The sequence below is a fragment of the Salvelinus namaycush genome, chromosome 40 (genome assembly GCF_016432855.1).
Source record: "Salvelinus namaycush isolate Seneca chromosome 40, SaNama_1.0, whole genome shotgun sequence".
Taxonomy (NCBI): Eukaryota; Metazoa; Chordata; class Actinopteri; order Salmoniformes; family Salmonidae; genus Salvelinus; species Salvelinus namaycush.
In genome coordinates, this window is record NC_052346.1 from 11,823,010 (window position 1) to 11,836,906 (window position 13,897).

The 13,897-nt window shown below is 43.1% G+C and overlaps 1 protein-coding gene across 1 annotated transcript in view; it reads left to right on the forward strand.

The window, feature by feature from the left end:
* The window catches only part of LOC120033512 (xin actin-binding repeat-containing protein 2-like), a 61,394-nt gene extending 51,673 nt beyond the window's left edge, over positions 1–9,721 (forward strand). The window contains exons 12-13 of the mRNA XM_038979884.1: positions 9,376–9,509; positions 9,607–9,721. Of these exons, the coding sequence (XP_038835812.1) occupies positions 9,376–9,470 (95 nt within the window). The 3' untranslated portion in view covers positions 9,471–9,509; positions 9,607–9,721. The remainder of the gene's footprint in view (positions 1–9,375; positions 9,510–9,606) is intronic.
* The last annotated feature ends 4,176 nt before the right edge of the window (positions 9,722–13,897 follow it).

The window sequence follows — 13,897 nt, forward strand, 5'->3', positions numbered from 1 at the left end:
GACACTAATACTTCTAAAGCATAATGAATCTAATGGGTACTGACAGTCTGTTTAGAATGCATTAAAACACAGCAAGAAAGTGCCTCATGATGTGCTTGTCTACAGGGGGTGGTTGAGTTGATGCCTAAGATATAGAGCTGCTTTTGCAAAAAGCAGTGATGGGAAGTTATGGATGAATGTTTTCATGCTTGTGTGAGGATGCGGTTGTATATTTCTAATTACAAACTGGGTGGGTCGAGCCATAAATGCTGATTGGTTGATAGCCGTAGTATTTAAGCCCGTATACCACAGGTATGACAAAATATATATTTTTACTGGTAACCAGTTTATAATAGCAATAAGGCACCTCGGGGGTTGCCTAAAAACAGCCCTTAGCCGTGGTATATTGGCCATATACCACACCTCCTCGGGCCGTATGCTTAAGTATAGAATTAGCATGTATATTCCATCAAAAAGTAACAAGTTATAGGATTTAAAGCTGCAATATGTAACTTTTTGGGGGACCCGACCAAAGTCACATAGAAATGTGAGTTATAGATTTCTCATTGAAAGCAAGTCTAAGAAGCGGTAGATATGTTCTGTGTTATTACAATGCTTCCATTTCTTAAGTTTCATTTTTCAGTCTTTCACTTTTGGTTTTGTACACCATCTTCAAACAGCTGAAAATACAATATTTTTGGTTATGTAAAATATATTTCACAGCGGTTTAGATGGTACAATGATTCGCTACACTATATTCACTTGTTTTGTCACTAAAAATGTAATTAGGCGAACTATTCGAATTTTAGCAACCAGGAAATGGCGGCGCGATTTCTGCATAGTGTACCTTTAAATCTAAATTGAAATGATCTAAACATGAACTACAATTTATAATGGACTCATATAGTATAATATAAAGTCTTCATGAGCACTACATACAGTGGAGTCCTAAATTATTGACACCCTTAATAAATATGAGCAATAATGTGTCACGATCTTTCAAGATCGAACCCAGAAGCAGACCAGGACAAGGAGCGTAGGAAGAAGGTGAGTATTTATTTACAGTGAAATGTGAAAAGGTAGATATATCCAGATGGCGTAGCGGGCAGCGGTGGTGAGTAGATGAGAGGAAATAGGTGAATCCAATGTAATAGCAGAATCCTCTGTCAACCAGGCGGGAATGGAGTGAATGATCCAGGTGAGTAACTGAAGACAAAACAAACGGAGGTAAGTTCAAGGCAAGCAATACGTAAATGAAAACAACAAAACAAATTCTATCCAACTGGAGTCTGGTACTCAGGCACAACATACTGTTCATGGCTAACGATCCGGCAGGGAATGGAAGTCAGGTCAGAGCTTTTGAAGGGTAGAGATGATGATCAGGACAGGTGTGCAGATTACTGACGGGAAACAGGTGCGGGTGAAATCAATCTCCCAATGAGCTAATTCGCCCGGCAACCAGACAGGGTGCGTTCCAGGACACCTGAAACACACTCCAGGACAGACACACAGGCAAACCCAGACTCAGGAAGCGGGATTCGTGACAGTACCCCCCCTCCGACGAACGCCACCGGGCGGACTACCTGGAGCGCCAGGATGGAGGCGGTAGAAGTCACAAATCAGGTCGTCATCCAGAATCTGTCGCCGAGGAATCCAACTCCTCTCCTCTGGACCATATCCTTCCCAGTCCACTAGAAACTGGTACCCTCGACCCCGCCGTCTGGAGTCCATGATGCGGCGCACCGTGTAGACAGGACCACCTCCGATCATCCGAGGAGGAGGAGGACGAGGAGGAGGAGGCAACAGAGGACTGAGGTGAACCGGCTTGAGACAGGAGACATGAAAAGTGGGATGCACTCTAAGTGTTGCAGGCAACTTGAGTCGAACCACCACAGGATTTATGATTCTCTCCACTACAAACGGACCAATGAACTTAGGTGACAACTTCCTTGACTCCGTCCGTAGAGGAAGATCCCGTGTAGCCAACCAAACCTTATCTCCAACCGTATAAGCTGGGGCAGGAATACGGCGACGGTTCGCCTGTATCTGATACCGGTCAGAAACTCTAAGGAGAGCCTTCCTGGCCCGATGCCAGGTCCGGTGGCAACGACGAATATGGGTCTGGACAGAGGGAACCGAGAGATCCCTCTCCTGAGAAGGAAACAAAGGAGGTTGGTATCCGTAAAGGCATTGGAAGGGGGACATCCCCGTGGCAGATGAAGGAAGGGTATTATGGGCATACTCAACCCAGGGTAATTGAGATGACCAAGAGGTGGGATCAGAGGAGACAAGACAACGCAGCGTGGACTCCATCTTCTGGTTGGCTCTCTCCGCTTGACCATTAGATTGTGGGTGAAATCCAGAAGTGAGACTGACTGTAGCTCCAATGGCCAAACAGAAGGATTTCCAGACAGCAGAGGTAAACTGAGGACCACGGTCAGACACAATGTCACTGGGCAATCCGTGAACCCTGAAAACCTCCCTGACCAGGATCTCGGACGTCTCCGTAGCCGATGGAAGCTTGGAGAGAGGAACAAAATGAGCAAACTTGCTGAATCTGTCCACAATGGTCAGAATGACCGTGTTCCCAACAGAAGGGGGCAATCCCGTGACAAAATCCAGGGCCAGATGCGACCAAGGTCGCCGAGGAATAGGTAGGGGGTGAAGAAGCCCAGAGCTGGGCCGATTGGTACTCTTGTTCTGGGCACAAACAGGACATGCGGCAACAAACCTCCGGGTATCTTCTCCCATGGCAGGCCACCAAAAACGTCTGCGCAGTAGTGCCATAGTCCGAGCAACGCCAGGGTGACAAGCTATCTTGCTGGCGTGGGACCACTGAAGGACAGCAGAACGGACCGACTCGGGTACGAACAACCGACCGGGTGGACCGTTACCGGGGCCGGGCTGCGTCCGAAGGGCCGCCATCACATCCTCCTCTATCCTCCATGTAACGGCTCCCACGACAACATTCTGGGGAAGAATCGTCTCAGTCTTGACCCCACTCTCCTCCGTCTTAGAGAACATCCGGGACAGGGCGTCCGCCTTCCCGTTCTTAGACCCAGGTCGGAACGTCAGGGAAAAATTGAAACGTCCAAAAAACAAGGCCCACCTAGCCTGACGGGCGTTGAGACGTTTAGCCGATTGTACGTAAGCCAGATTCTTGTGGTCAGTCCAGACCACAAACGGTTGCTCCGCTCCCTCCAACCAGTGCCGCCACTCCTCCAAGGCAAGCTTCACAGCGAGAAGCTCCCGGTTACCCACATCGTAGTTTCTTTCAGCTGGAGAAAGACGACCAGAGTAGAAAGCGCAGGGATGGAGTTTACCGTCAGTGGAGCTACGCTGGGACAGGATGGCGCCCACACCCACATCAGAAGCATCCACTTCCACAACGAACTGACGGGAAGTGTCAGGTTGAGAGAGAATCGGGGCGTTGGTGAATCGGCTCTTCAAGTCCAGAAATGCTCGGTCTGCCTCAGGAGTCCAACAGAACTTTCTGGTGCAAGACGTCAGGGCAGTTAAAGGTGCAGCCACCCGGCTGTAGTCACGGATAAACCTCCGATAAAAATTCGCAAACCCCAGGAATCTCTGGAGCTGCAATCTTGTACCGGGCTGGACCCAATCCCGAACCGCCCGAACCTTCTCTTGGTCCATCTTGATCTCTCCCCTGGATATGATGTACCCGAGGAAGGACGTTGTATGGGCGTGAAAATCACACTTCTCCGCCTTCACGAACAGACGGTTCTCCAATAACCGCTGCAGGACCTGCTTGACATGCAGAACGTGGCTAGAAAGCTCCTTTGAGAAGATGAGGATATCATCCAGGTAAACGAACACAAAAATACCAATCATATCTCTCAAAACGTCATTCACCATACTTTGGAACACCGCCGGAGCGTTGGTCAGTCCAAACGGCATTACCTGGTACTCAAAATGTCCCATCGGAGTATTGAACCCAGTCAACCACTCGTCCCCCTCCTTGATCCGAACCAAATGATAAGCATTACGTAAATCAAGCTTCGTAAAAACCGTAGCACCCTGTAAGGAATCGAAAGCCGAGCTCATCAAGGGCAGGGGATACTTGTTCTTAACCGTAATCTCATTCAAACCCCGATAATCAATACACGGTCGAAGAGAACCATCCTTCTTGCTCACAAAAAAAAATCCTGCTCCCAAAGGTGATGACGATGGCCGAATGAGACCTGTAGCTAGAGACTCCTTGATGTAGGTCTCCAAGGCCTCACGTTCCGGTCGAGAGATACTGTATAACCGTCCCTTGGGAAAGGCAGATCCAGGAAACAGATTAATCGCACAATCATAAGGTCGGTGGGGAGGAAGAGACAGAGCCTTCTGTTTACTGAATACCTCACCCCACTCGTGATATGTTTCTGGAACCAGGGACAAATCAGGAGGAGCAGAGTCACTGACCTGACTGGAAACAGCAGGAGAACAGGCAGTCCTAAGGCAGTTAGCATGACACTCAATGTTCCAACTAGTTACCTTCCCTGTCACCCAATCAAACGAGGGATTGTGTTCCTTCAGCCAGGGGTAACCAAGAACCAGAGGAACATGGGGCGAGGACAAAATGAAGAAAGAGATAAACTCTGAATGATTTCCCGACACCAACATCTTAACCGGTTCAGTCCTCATAGTGATCCGTGCCAGACTACTGCCGTTCAGAGTGGTTGCTTCAATGGCTTCCGGCAATTGCTCCTTGGAAAGCCCCAGCTGTTCCACCAAGTCGGCATCCATAAAGTTGCCATCGGCACCTGAATCGATAAAAGCGTTCAGGTCAAAACTCTGATCCTTATTCATAAGGGTCGCAGGAAAACAGGGTCTGACAAGATCCTTGAGAGATTGAAACTGGCTCGCTAAAATTCCTCCCAAATTTAGCGAGCCGGGCAGTTTAACGGGCGCTGTGGACAAGCGGAGTTGTAATGTCCCGATCTACCACAGTAGAAAGAGCTATTGGTCTCACGTCTACGTTGGCGCTCCTCCTTAGTTAGCCCGTGTCGCCCCACTTGCATTGGTTCAGAATCTGGTGGCAAGACTCCTCCACTAATCCCGTGTGGAGAATAACGATCAATACGTCCTGGTTCACCTCCTGAACCGAATGGTAACCGAGTTACAGATTGATTGGATAGACCCCACTGCTTCTCCCTCCTTCTCTCTCGGACTCTATTATCAACCCGAATAGATAAAGCGACCAAGCTGTCTAAGTCACTAGGCTCTGGATAAGAAATCAGCTCATCCTTAAGTTCATCTGACAACCCCTTGTAAAAAACCGCTTGTAGTGACTCCTCATTCCAACCACTCTCCACAGCCAATGTCCTGAACTCAATCATAAAATCTGCCACACTGCGATCTCCTTGGCGAAGAGAGAACAAACGTTTAGCTGCGTCCTTACCTCGGACTGGATGATCAAAAAGCTTCCTCATCTCTCCCGTGAACTCCTGATATGAAGCCGTGCAGGTTCCCTGTCGTTCCCAAACGGCTGAAGCCCATTCCAGAGCTCTTCCACGCAACAGTTCAATAACCAAGGCTATCCTAGCCTTGTCAGTGGCGTAAGAATGGGGCTGTAGATCAAACACTAACCCACACTGCATAAGAAACGAACGGCATTTTCCCAAATCCCCTTCATATTTATCAGGCGTCGGTACCTTGGGTTCACGAAATGGAACCGCTTCAGACACGGCAGGTGAGATGGGTGAAACCGGTGGTGAATGAATCACCTGCAAACTGAGCTGATCCTGGACTTGTGTCAAGCTAGCAGATAAATTCTGGATCGAACTCGCTATCTCCTGTAGCGCCGTATTGTGTTGTCCCAATTTCTTCTCCTGCAGGGTAATGGCATGGCAAACGGAGTCCAGGTCCGCTGGGTTCATTACTGGCCGGATCGTTCTGTCACGATCTTTCAAGATCGAACCCAGAAGCAGACCAGGACAAGGAGCGTAGGAAGAAGGTGAGTATTTATTTACAGTGAAATGTGAAAAGGTAGATATATCCAGATGGCGTAGCGGGCAGCGGTGGTGAGTAGATGAGAGGAAATAGGTGAATCCAATGTAATAGCAGAATCCTCTGTCAACCAGGCGGGAATGGAGTGAATGATCCAGGTGAGTAACTGAAGACAAAACAAACGGAGGTAAGTTCAAGGCAAGCAATACATAAATGAAAACAACAAAACAAATTCTATCCAACTGGAGTCTGGTACTCAGGCACAACATACTGTTCATGGCTAACGATCCGGCAGGGAATGGAAGTCAGGTCAGAGCTTTTGAAGGGTAGAGATGATGATCAGGACAGGTGTGCAGATTACTGACGGGAAACAGGTGCGGGTGAAATCAATCTCCCAATGAGCTAATTCGCCCGGCAACCAGACAGGGTGCGTTCCAGGACACCTGAAACACACTCCAGGACAGACACACAGGCAAACCCAGACTCAGGAAGCGGGATTCGTGACATAATGACTGATGACTAATAAACAATTAAAATACTGAGCTACTGTATATTGTATGCGACATTTTATGGGGAAATTATATTATTTTATACTAATACAATTGCTCAGAGAAAGAGATTTTATTGAATAAGTCAAATACATAAAAATAAATCTTATAAATAAAGTATTCAAAAGTTGAGTATTTGTTCCCATATTTCGAACACGTGACTCTACAAACTTGTTGGATGCATTTGCCTAATTACATAGTTTTGGTTGTGTTTCAGATTATTTTGTGGCCAATAGTAATGAATGCTAAATAATGTATTGTGTCATTTTGGATTCACTTTTAATGCAAATAAGAATATAATATGTTTCTAAACACTTCTACATTAATATGAATGCTAGCATGATTACGGATAATCCTGAATGAATCCTGAATAATGATGAGTGAGAAAGTTACAGAGGTTCAAAGATCGTACCCCCAAGACATGCTGTCCTCTCACCATAACCAATAACAGGGAGGATAGCATGTCTTGGGGGTATGATCTTTGACCTTCTGTAACTTTCTCACTCATCATTATTCACAATTCATTCAAGATGATCTGTAATCCGTAGTCATTGCGTGCTAGGAATATGGGACCAAATACTAAACGTTTGACTACATTATTTATTTAAGAATCTTTAGGGGGGGGGGGGGTTTAGAGAGAAAAAAGTATTACTTGTTAAACAAAATATCTTTCTCTGAGCAATTGTATTAGTGTAAAATGATATAATTTCTCCTTTTTTTAGCATACAATAGAGCTCAGCGTTTGAATTCTGTATTTTATACAGTCATTATTGCTGATCTTTATCAAGGGTGTCGGAACAGACTGTAGATGTTTCACGAGTCACCTATAAAGCACTAAATAGATGGTTAACATAACCACTCCATATGTAGGGTGCACTGCTAAATGCATAACACACTATGCTAATTCCCCCAAAAAGCTGTTTTTATAAAGGGTGACATGACGTATGCTTATTGGTAGGGACCGGACGATACCAGTATCGCGATACTCATTAGTATAATGGCAAGGAAACACAACTGAAAGCGGATTTAATTTCTTCAGGAAAACATCCTTAATGTTGGAAACAAACATCATTATGTTGTCAACCAGTCACATGTATTTATTTTCCAAGCTATTGCACACAATATTTTAAATACAGCAGATTTTTTAAGGACCAGCGTGTTTGGTCTGCTTCGTGTTTGCATTTTTGCCATGTAAAAAATATTGCGATATTGGTATCGTCACAGCCCTACTAATTAGGAGGCAATTCTGATGGTGACATTACTTGTTTTCAGGAAAGCCCTCAACTAGGGCCTTAAAAGGGGATAGAAAGCAGACAACCGGTATTATAACACCTACCACCAAGTTACATCTTTCTCAGTGCCAAAACGTACAGACACGTGGACCCAGTCACCACTTATAGTCATACACACAAATGTTTGAATGGCATAGGTAGGCCACATGGTGTATGCTACATATTTACTTTAACATTGCCTTGTTGTACATACCTTGCATGAAGAGGCCTCCATCTACGCCACAAAAATCATTGCCGATCTGATGTCACACACCCTATCACACCTAAAGTAACTAATCATTCCCGATACTACCTTTATAATAGGGTAGATTAATTTAGATCACACTCATGACTACTTTGAGTAGTGCTTTGTCATACTTCCTTTAAAGTGACACACCTATTGACATTCATAACACATCTAAAAAGATCTTGCTGCATTGCTTGGTTCTGCACACGTCCTTGCTTGCTCTGCCCATAGTGTGACAACCATTCCTATTGGAAACTAAATTAGGTTAGCTATGAGAATCTTGGCTTTAGACATTCGTAAAACACAGATGCATGCTGAATAAGTGTGTTACAGGCCTCGGACATGAGGTCTCATACACTTACAGCTATTAACAGCCAAGTTAATTGTCCTGTTATATTGACCTCTTCTTTTATCTGTTATAAACAGATAAAAGAAGACGCAGGAGAAGAGGTTTTGGAAAAGAAGGTAATCTGTTTTTTGAAAATGAATAGGAAACCCTTATACCCTTGAAATTAGCAAGGCTAACCGGCCTGAACAATACCTTGTTAGATAGCTAGCTTAGCTATTATTTCAAAATACCCTACCCGCTAACTAGCCAAATAGCAATTCTGCTAGGCTTGTTTTCTTCCAAATTATAACTAGATAAAAAGTCACATTAATGTGTCTGGGTGAACAATTATGTTACAGGAGTGTTATTTTAATGTACAATCAGTATCGGAACCCGCAATCATCATCATTAACATACAATCATCATCATTAACATCAGCACAAACGCCATCTTTATGAGGCCTGCTTAGCTTAGCTTGGTAGCATCTGTGTGTCGGTGTGTGTTATGTCTGTCTCGGTTAAGTCACATTTGGCAATGCAGCCTACTATACATAGGGAGATGCTCCCGAGTGGCGCAGCGGTCTAAGGCACTGCATCTCAGTGCTCAAGGCTGGTACGATCCCGGGCTGTATCACAACCATCCGTGATCGGGAGTCCCATAGGATGGCGCACAATTGGCACAGCATCGTCTGGGTTAGGGGAGGGTTTTGCCGGGGTAGGCCGTCATTGTAAAACTAATTTGCCTGATTTGCCTAGTTAAAAATAAAGGTAAAAAAAATGGTAGACTGTCACCTTTTCTACACCCTTTATAGAGTATGGAATTAACAGATTTGTGAAGCATCTGTGTAGTGCTTAGCAAGATGTTACTGTATGTATGCTACATAAAGCCTTCAGAATTTGTAGTTTGTTTAAGGTGGGAACCTTTTTTTTTGTGATTTCATAAATGATTTACAGTCCAGTAGGTTTCGTAATAATGACTAATTATTAACTAATAGTGTTGTTGCTTTGTTTGTCAATAAAATAATGACCTAACACTATCTTTCTCTTTCAGAAAATTCGAGTTCCAGAGTCCGAACTGTGTACGGTGTGTCGGAAGAGGGTGTATCCGATGGAGTGTCTGATCGCAGACAAACACAATTTCCATAAAAGCTGCTTCCGCTGTGAGCACTGCAGTGGCAAACTAAGGTAAACCACAAACTTGGACTTATAACCAGTACAAATAATAACAACTATCTTATTTCAAATGTTGTGTCTGAATAGTTACAAGATTTGTCTTTCTCAGCCTTGGCAACTACGCCTCTCTCCATGGACGAATGTACTGCAAGCCCCACTTCAAACAACTGTTCAAGTCCAAAGGAAATTATGACGAAGGATTCGGACAGAAGCCTCACAAAGACCTTTGGAGTGCTAAAAATCAAGAGTATTCCATTGAAAATGAAAAGACTAAGCTAAAATCACCGTCCCCTGAAAAACTAGATTCCAGAAATTCCACAGCCAGGAGCAGTGTCAGTTCGACAAAGATAGAGGTACCACCTCCACAGGAAAAGGAAGTGAGCAAATCACAGGATGAAAACAAAAAGCCCACTAGTAAGATTGCGGTTGTATGGCCCCCTCAGAATGATTCTCCCAAGAAAGTGTTCATGATGGAGGACGAGGTGAAGCTGGTTAAACCCTCATGGCCCCCCCAGGATAGCTCTCCACAGACCGACACCGATGCCAATAAAAGCCAGATCAATGAACCTTCTTTAAATGATAGCCCTGCTATAAAAACACAAAATTGTCCTCAAGAAACTGCATGGGAAAGTGCCGTTGTAACTGTAGAAACTCCAGCAGAGAAGAAGGCTTTGACCACTCCTGTAGTCCTAGTAGAGGAAACAGAGAGTACTCCCACCCATGAACCCCCAAGAGACAGTGGCATAGAGGTAGCTGGGAAAGTGGAAGCCAATGTGGAAGTGACAAGCGAGGTGAACGAGGAAGGAGCTGTGGAAAGTGGGAATGTGACAGAAAAAGATGAAAAGGAAAGTGGAGAGAAGGTAGAGGATGTGAGAGTAAATGGGCATAGCGGGGAGGCTGTGGCAGAGAACCCTTATAAAGAGGAGAAGAAGAAAATGGAGAAAGTAAATGGGAGTGAGGAGGATAAGGTCAGGGTCACAGTGATAGATGGTGAGGCATCAGGTGAGCCAGCAGTAAACGCAAACTCCAACAACAACAATAACGGACAATTATTATTTGACCATGAACCAATGTTCAAAATGCTTGATGACTACAAAACGGAAGAAAGAGATATAATACTTCAGTCCACAGAACCAGCTGCTGCCGAAAGTGATTTTAAGGAGGGCATATTCGGGGATAAAGAACTAAAATGTATGCCAACCGACGTTCTAGACATGGCACAGAGGGAGGACGCTTTTGTGCCAATGGGTGCCAAATGTATGGAGGCCACAGACGACAGTCTAGATGAACATGTCTTCACAGAGGCGACTCAAAGTACATTTTCTTTTGAAGCGGAACCAAAGATTAGCACCTCTAGCTTCCTGGAGGACATTTTTGCTGGGCTCGATAACAGTTCCATCCTCCTGTCTGATTTCAAGTCTGACATCTTCAGTGAGTCTGTTAGCGAGAGGCCCTTGGTGTCATCGCTGGACGACCTTTTGGATTTTGGAATGGAGTCAAGAGGACACACAGATAAACCCAAAGACGGGTGGAAAAGGGATGAACAGCTTGACAGCTTTGCCATGAAGGATGTCTGCGCACAGGGGAAAAGCAACATGCTGTGGAAAGATGATTATGACTCGCTGTCAGTGGAGGAACAAATCAAGAGGAACAGATATTATGACGATGACGACAGTGACAACTCCTAAATCTGATAACATTTCATCCATATTTTCTATCACTCAATTAGTTAATTCTGTCCTCATGCAATCCCTAATTTAATTTCTGTCCGTGGAGAGAAGAATCAAGCTAATATCACAACTTCCCTATAACAATTTTTGTACTGTGTTTTGGCAATGATATCGATGCTCTTTATTACATTATCTCGATTTGATCTCACTGTTTAAAAGCAACTGGTGTGCAGTTTAAAAAAAACGATAAAGGGATTTTTTGTTTCATGTTTTTCTGTATACGTTGATTCTGATATTTTAAAACCATCAAAACAGAACATATTCATATTTTGCAATACATTCATTATAATTTCTTGCTACAGTATAATGGTTTTCGATTTGCTTGGTTTGTTGTAAAGAATGCCTATGAGGTTTAATCTTCTGAGTCTGATTAAAGATGATTTACTTTTCCTATTCTATTGTTTCTACGTTAGTAATGTAGTTATTATTAAAGACTTGACATGTTTCTGCTACATTACTTTTTAATCAGTGGGGGAAGAGATACTAAGGTAAACATTGTGTGTAGAGGTGTAGTTTGGTCTACGGGTCTGTATGTATGTATGTATGTATGTATGTATGTATGTATGTATGTATGTATGTATGTATGTATGTATGTATGTATGTATGTTTGTATGTATGTATGTATGTATGTATGTATGTATGTATGTATGTATGTATGTATGTATGTATGTATGTATGGCCAGCTGAGATCTCTTAAGTTAGAGCCATTTTGAATTTCCATTGAGGGAACCAGAGGGTTGTAGGAGGAATACAGATTTTAACATGTTCAGTGCCTTCAGAAAGAATTCATACCCCTTGACTTATTCCACATTTTGTTGTATTACAGCCTGAATTCAATATATATATATATATATATATATTTGTCTCACTCATCTACACACAACATAATGACAAAGTGAAAACATGTTTTTAGAAATGTTTGCTAATTTATTGAAAATGAAATATAGCAATATCTAATTTACATAAGTATTCATACCCCTGAGTCAATAAATGTTAGAATCACCTTTGGTAGTGATTACAGCTGTGAGTCTTTTTGGGTAAGTCTCTAAGAGCTTTGCACATCTGGATTGTACAATATTTGCCCATTATTCTTTTTAAAATCCTTCAAGCTCTATCAAATTGATTGTTGATATTGCTAGACAGCCATTTATAAGTCTCGCCATAGATTTTCAAGCCGATTTAAGTCAAAACTGTAATTAGGCCGCTTAGGAAAAGTCAATGACATCTTGGTAAGCAACTCCAGTATAGATTTGGCCTTGAGTTTTTAGGTTATTGTCCTGCTGAAAGGTGAATTTGTCTCCCAGTGCCTGTTGGAAAGCAAATTTAACCAGTTTTTTCTCTAAGATTTTGCCTGAGTTTATAGATGTATTCTGTTTCTTTTTATCCTAAAAAGCTCTTTAGTTCTTGCCGATGACAAGCATACCCATTACATGATGCAGCCACCAGCATGCTAGCATGCTTGAAAATATGAAGAGTGGTAGTCAGTGATGTGTTGTGTTGGATTTGCCCCAAACATAGCGCTTTGTATTCAGGACAAAAAGTTATTTTTGCAGTAATACTTAAGTGCCTTGTTGCAAACAGGATGCATGTTTTGGATTTTTTAAATTATGTACAGGCTTCCTTCTTTTCACTCTGTCATTTAGGTTAGTATTGCGGAGTAACTACAATGTTGTTGATCCATCCTCAGTTTTCTCATATCACAACCATTAAACTCTGTCACTGTTTTAAAATCACCATTGGTCTCATGGTGAAATCCCTGAGCAGTTTCCTTCCTCTCCGGCAACTGAGTTAGGAAGGACGCCTGTGACTTTGTAATGACTGGGTGTATCGATACACCACCCAAAGCCTGGTTAATAACTTCACGTACACAAAGGGATATTCAGCGTCTGTTTACACATCTACCAAATCGGTGTCCTTCTTTGCAAAGCAACTAAAAACCTCCCTGCTCTTTGTGATTGAATCTGTGCTTGAAATTCACTACTTGATTGAGGGAGCTTAAAGATTATTGTATGTGTCGGGGTACAGAAATGGGGTAGTCATTCAAAAATCATGCTACCCACTATTATTGAACACGGAATGAGTCCATGCAAGTTATTATGCGATTTGTTAAGCACATTTTACATTTTGAACTTACTATAATGAAGGCGTTGAATACTTGACTAACATTTCAGCTTTACATGTTTTATTGATTGCAAAACGTTTCTACAAGCAAAATTCCACTTTGACATTATGGTGTATCAATTTTAATATTCAGGCTGTAACACAACAAAATGTGGAAAAAGAGCTCTGTCACATAGCAGTTTAGCAAAAATGCCCACACTGTGAAGTCGAGTCATGATAATTTAGCCTAAAATTGTCTAATTCCAATTGTCTGTTATGAGTAGCATCATATCCATGCAAACTCTACAAAAATACACATTAGCCTACCTCAAACTTCTCAGCTTTTGCAGTGCAATTCCTTGAAGCCATTCATGCATTGCAAATGTGTTTAGTAGCAATGTCAGTCAACCTTGCTAAAGAAAGTAGAATCCTCACTTCCAGACAGATTGATTGGCTACTATTCATTTCGCAAATAATCCTGATTGGACAGCTCTCTTGTCAGCTGCAGTACCGCATTCAGTCACTATCATGTCTCCCCCACTCCTTTCTTGCGTTGAGATCAGATGCAGA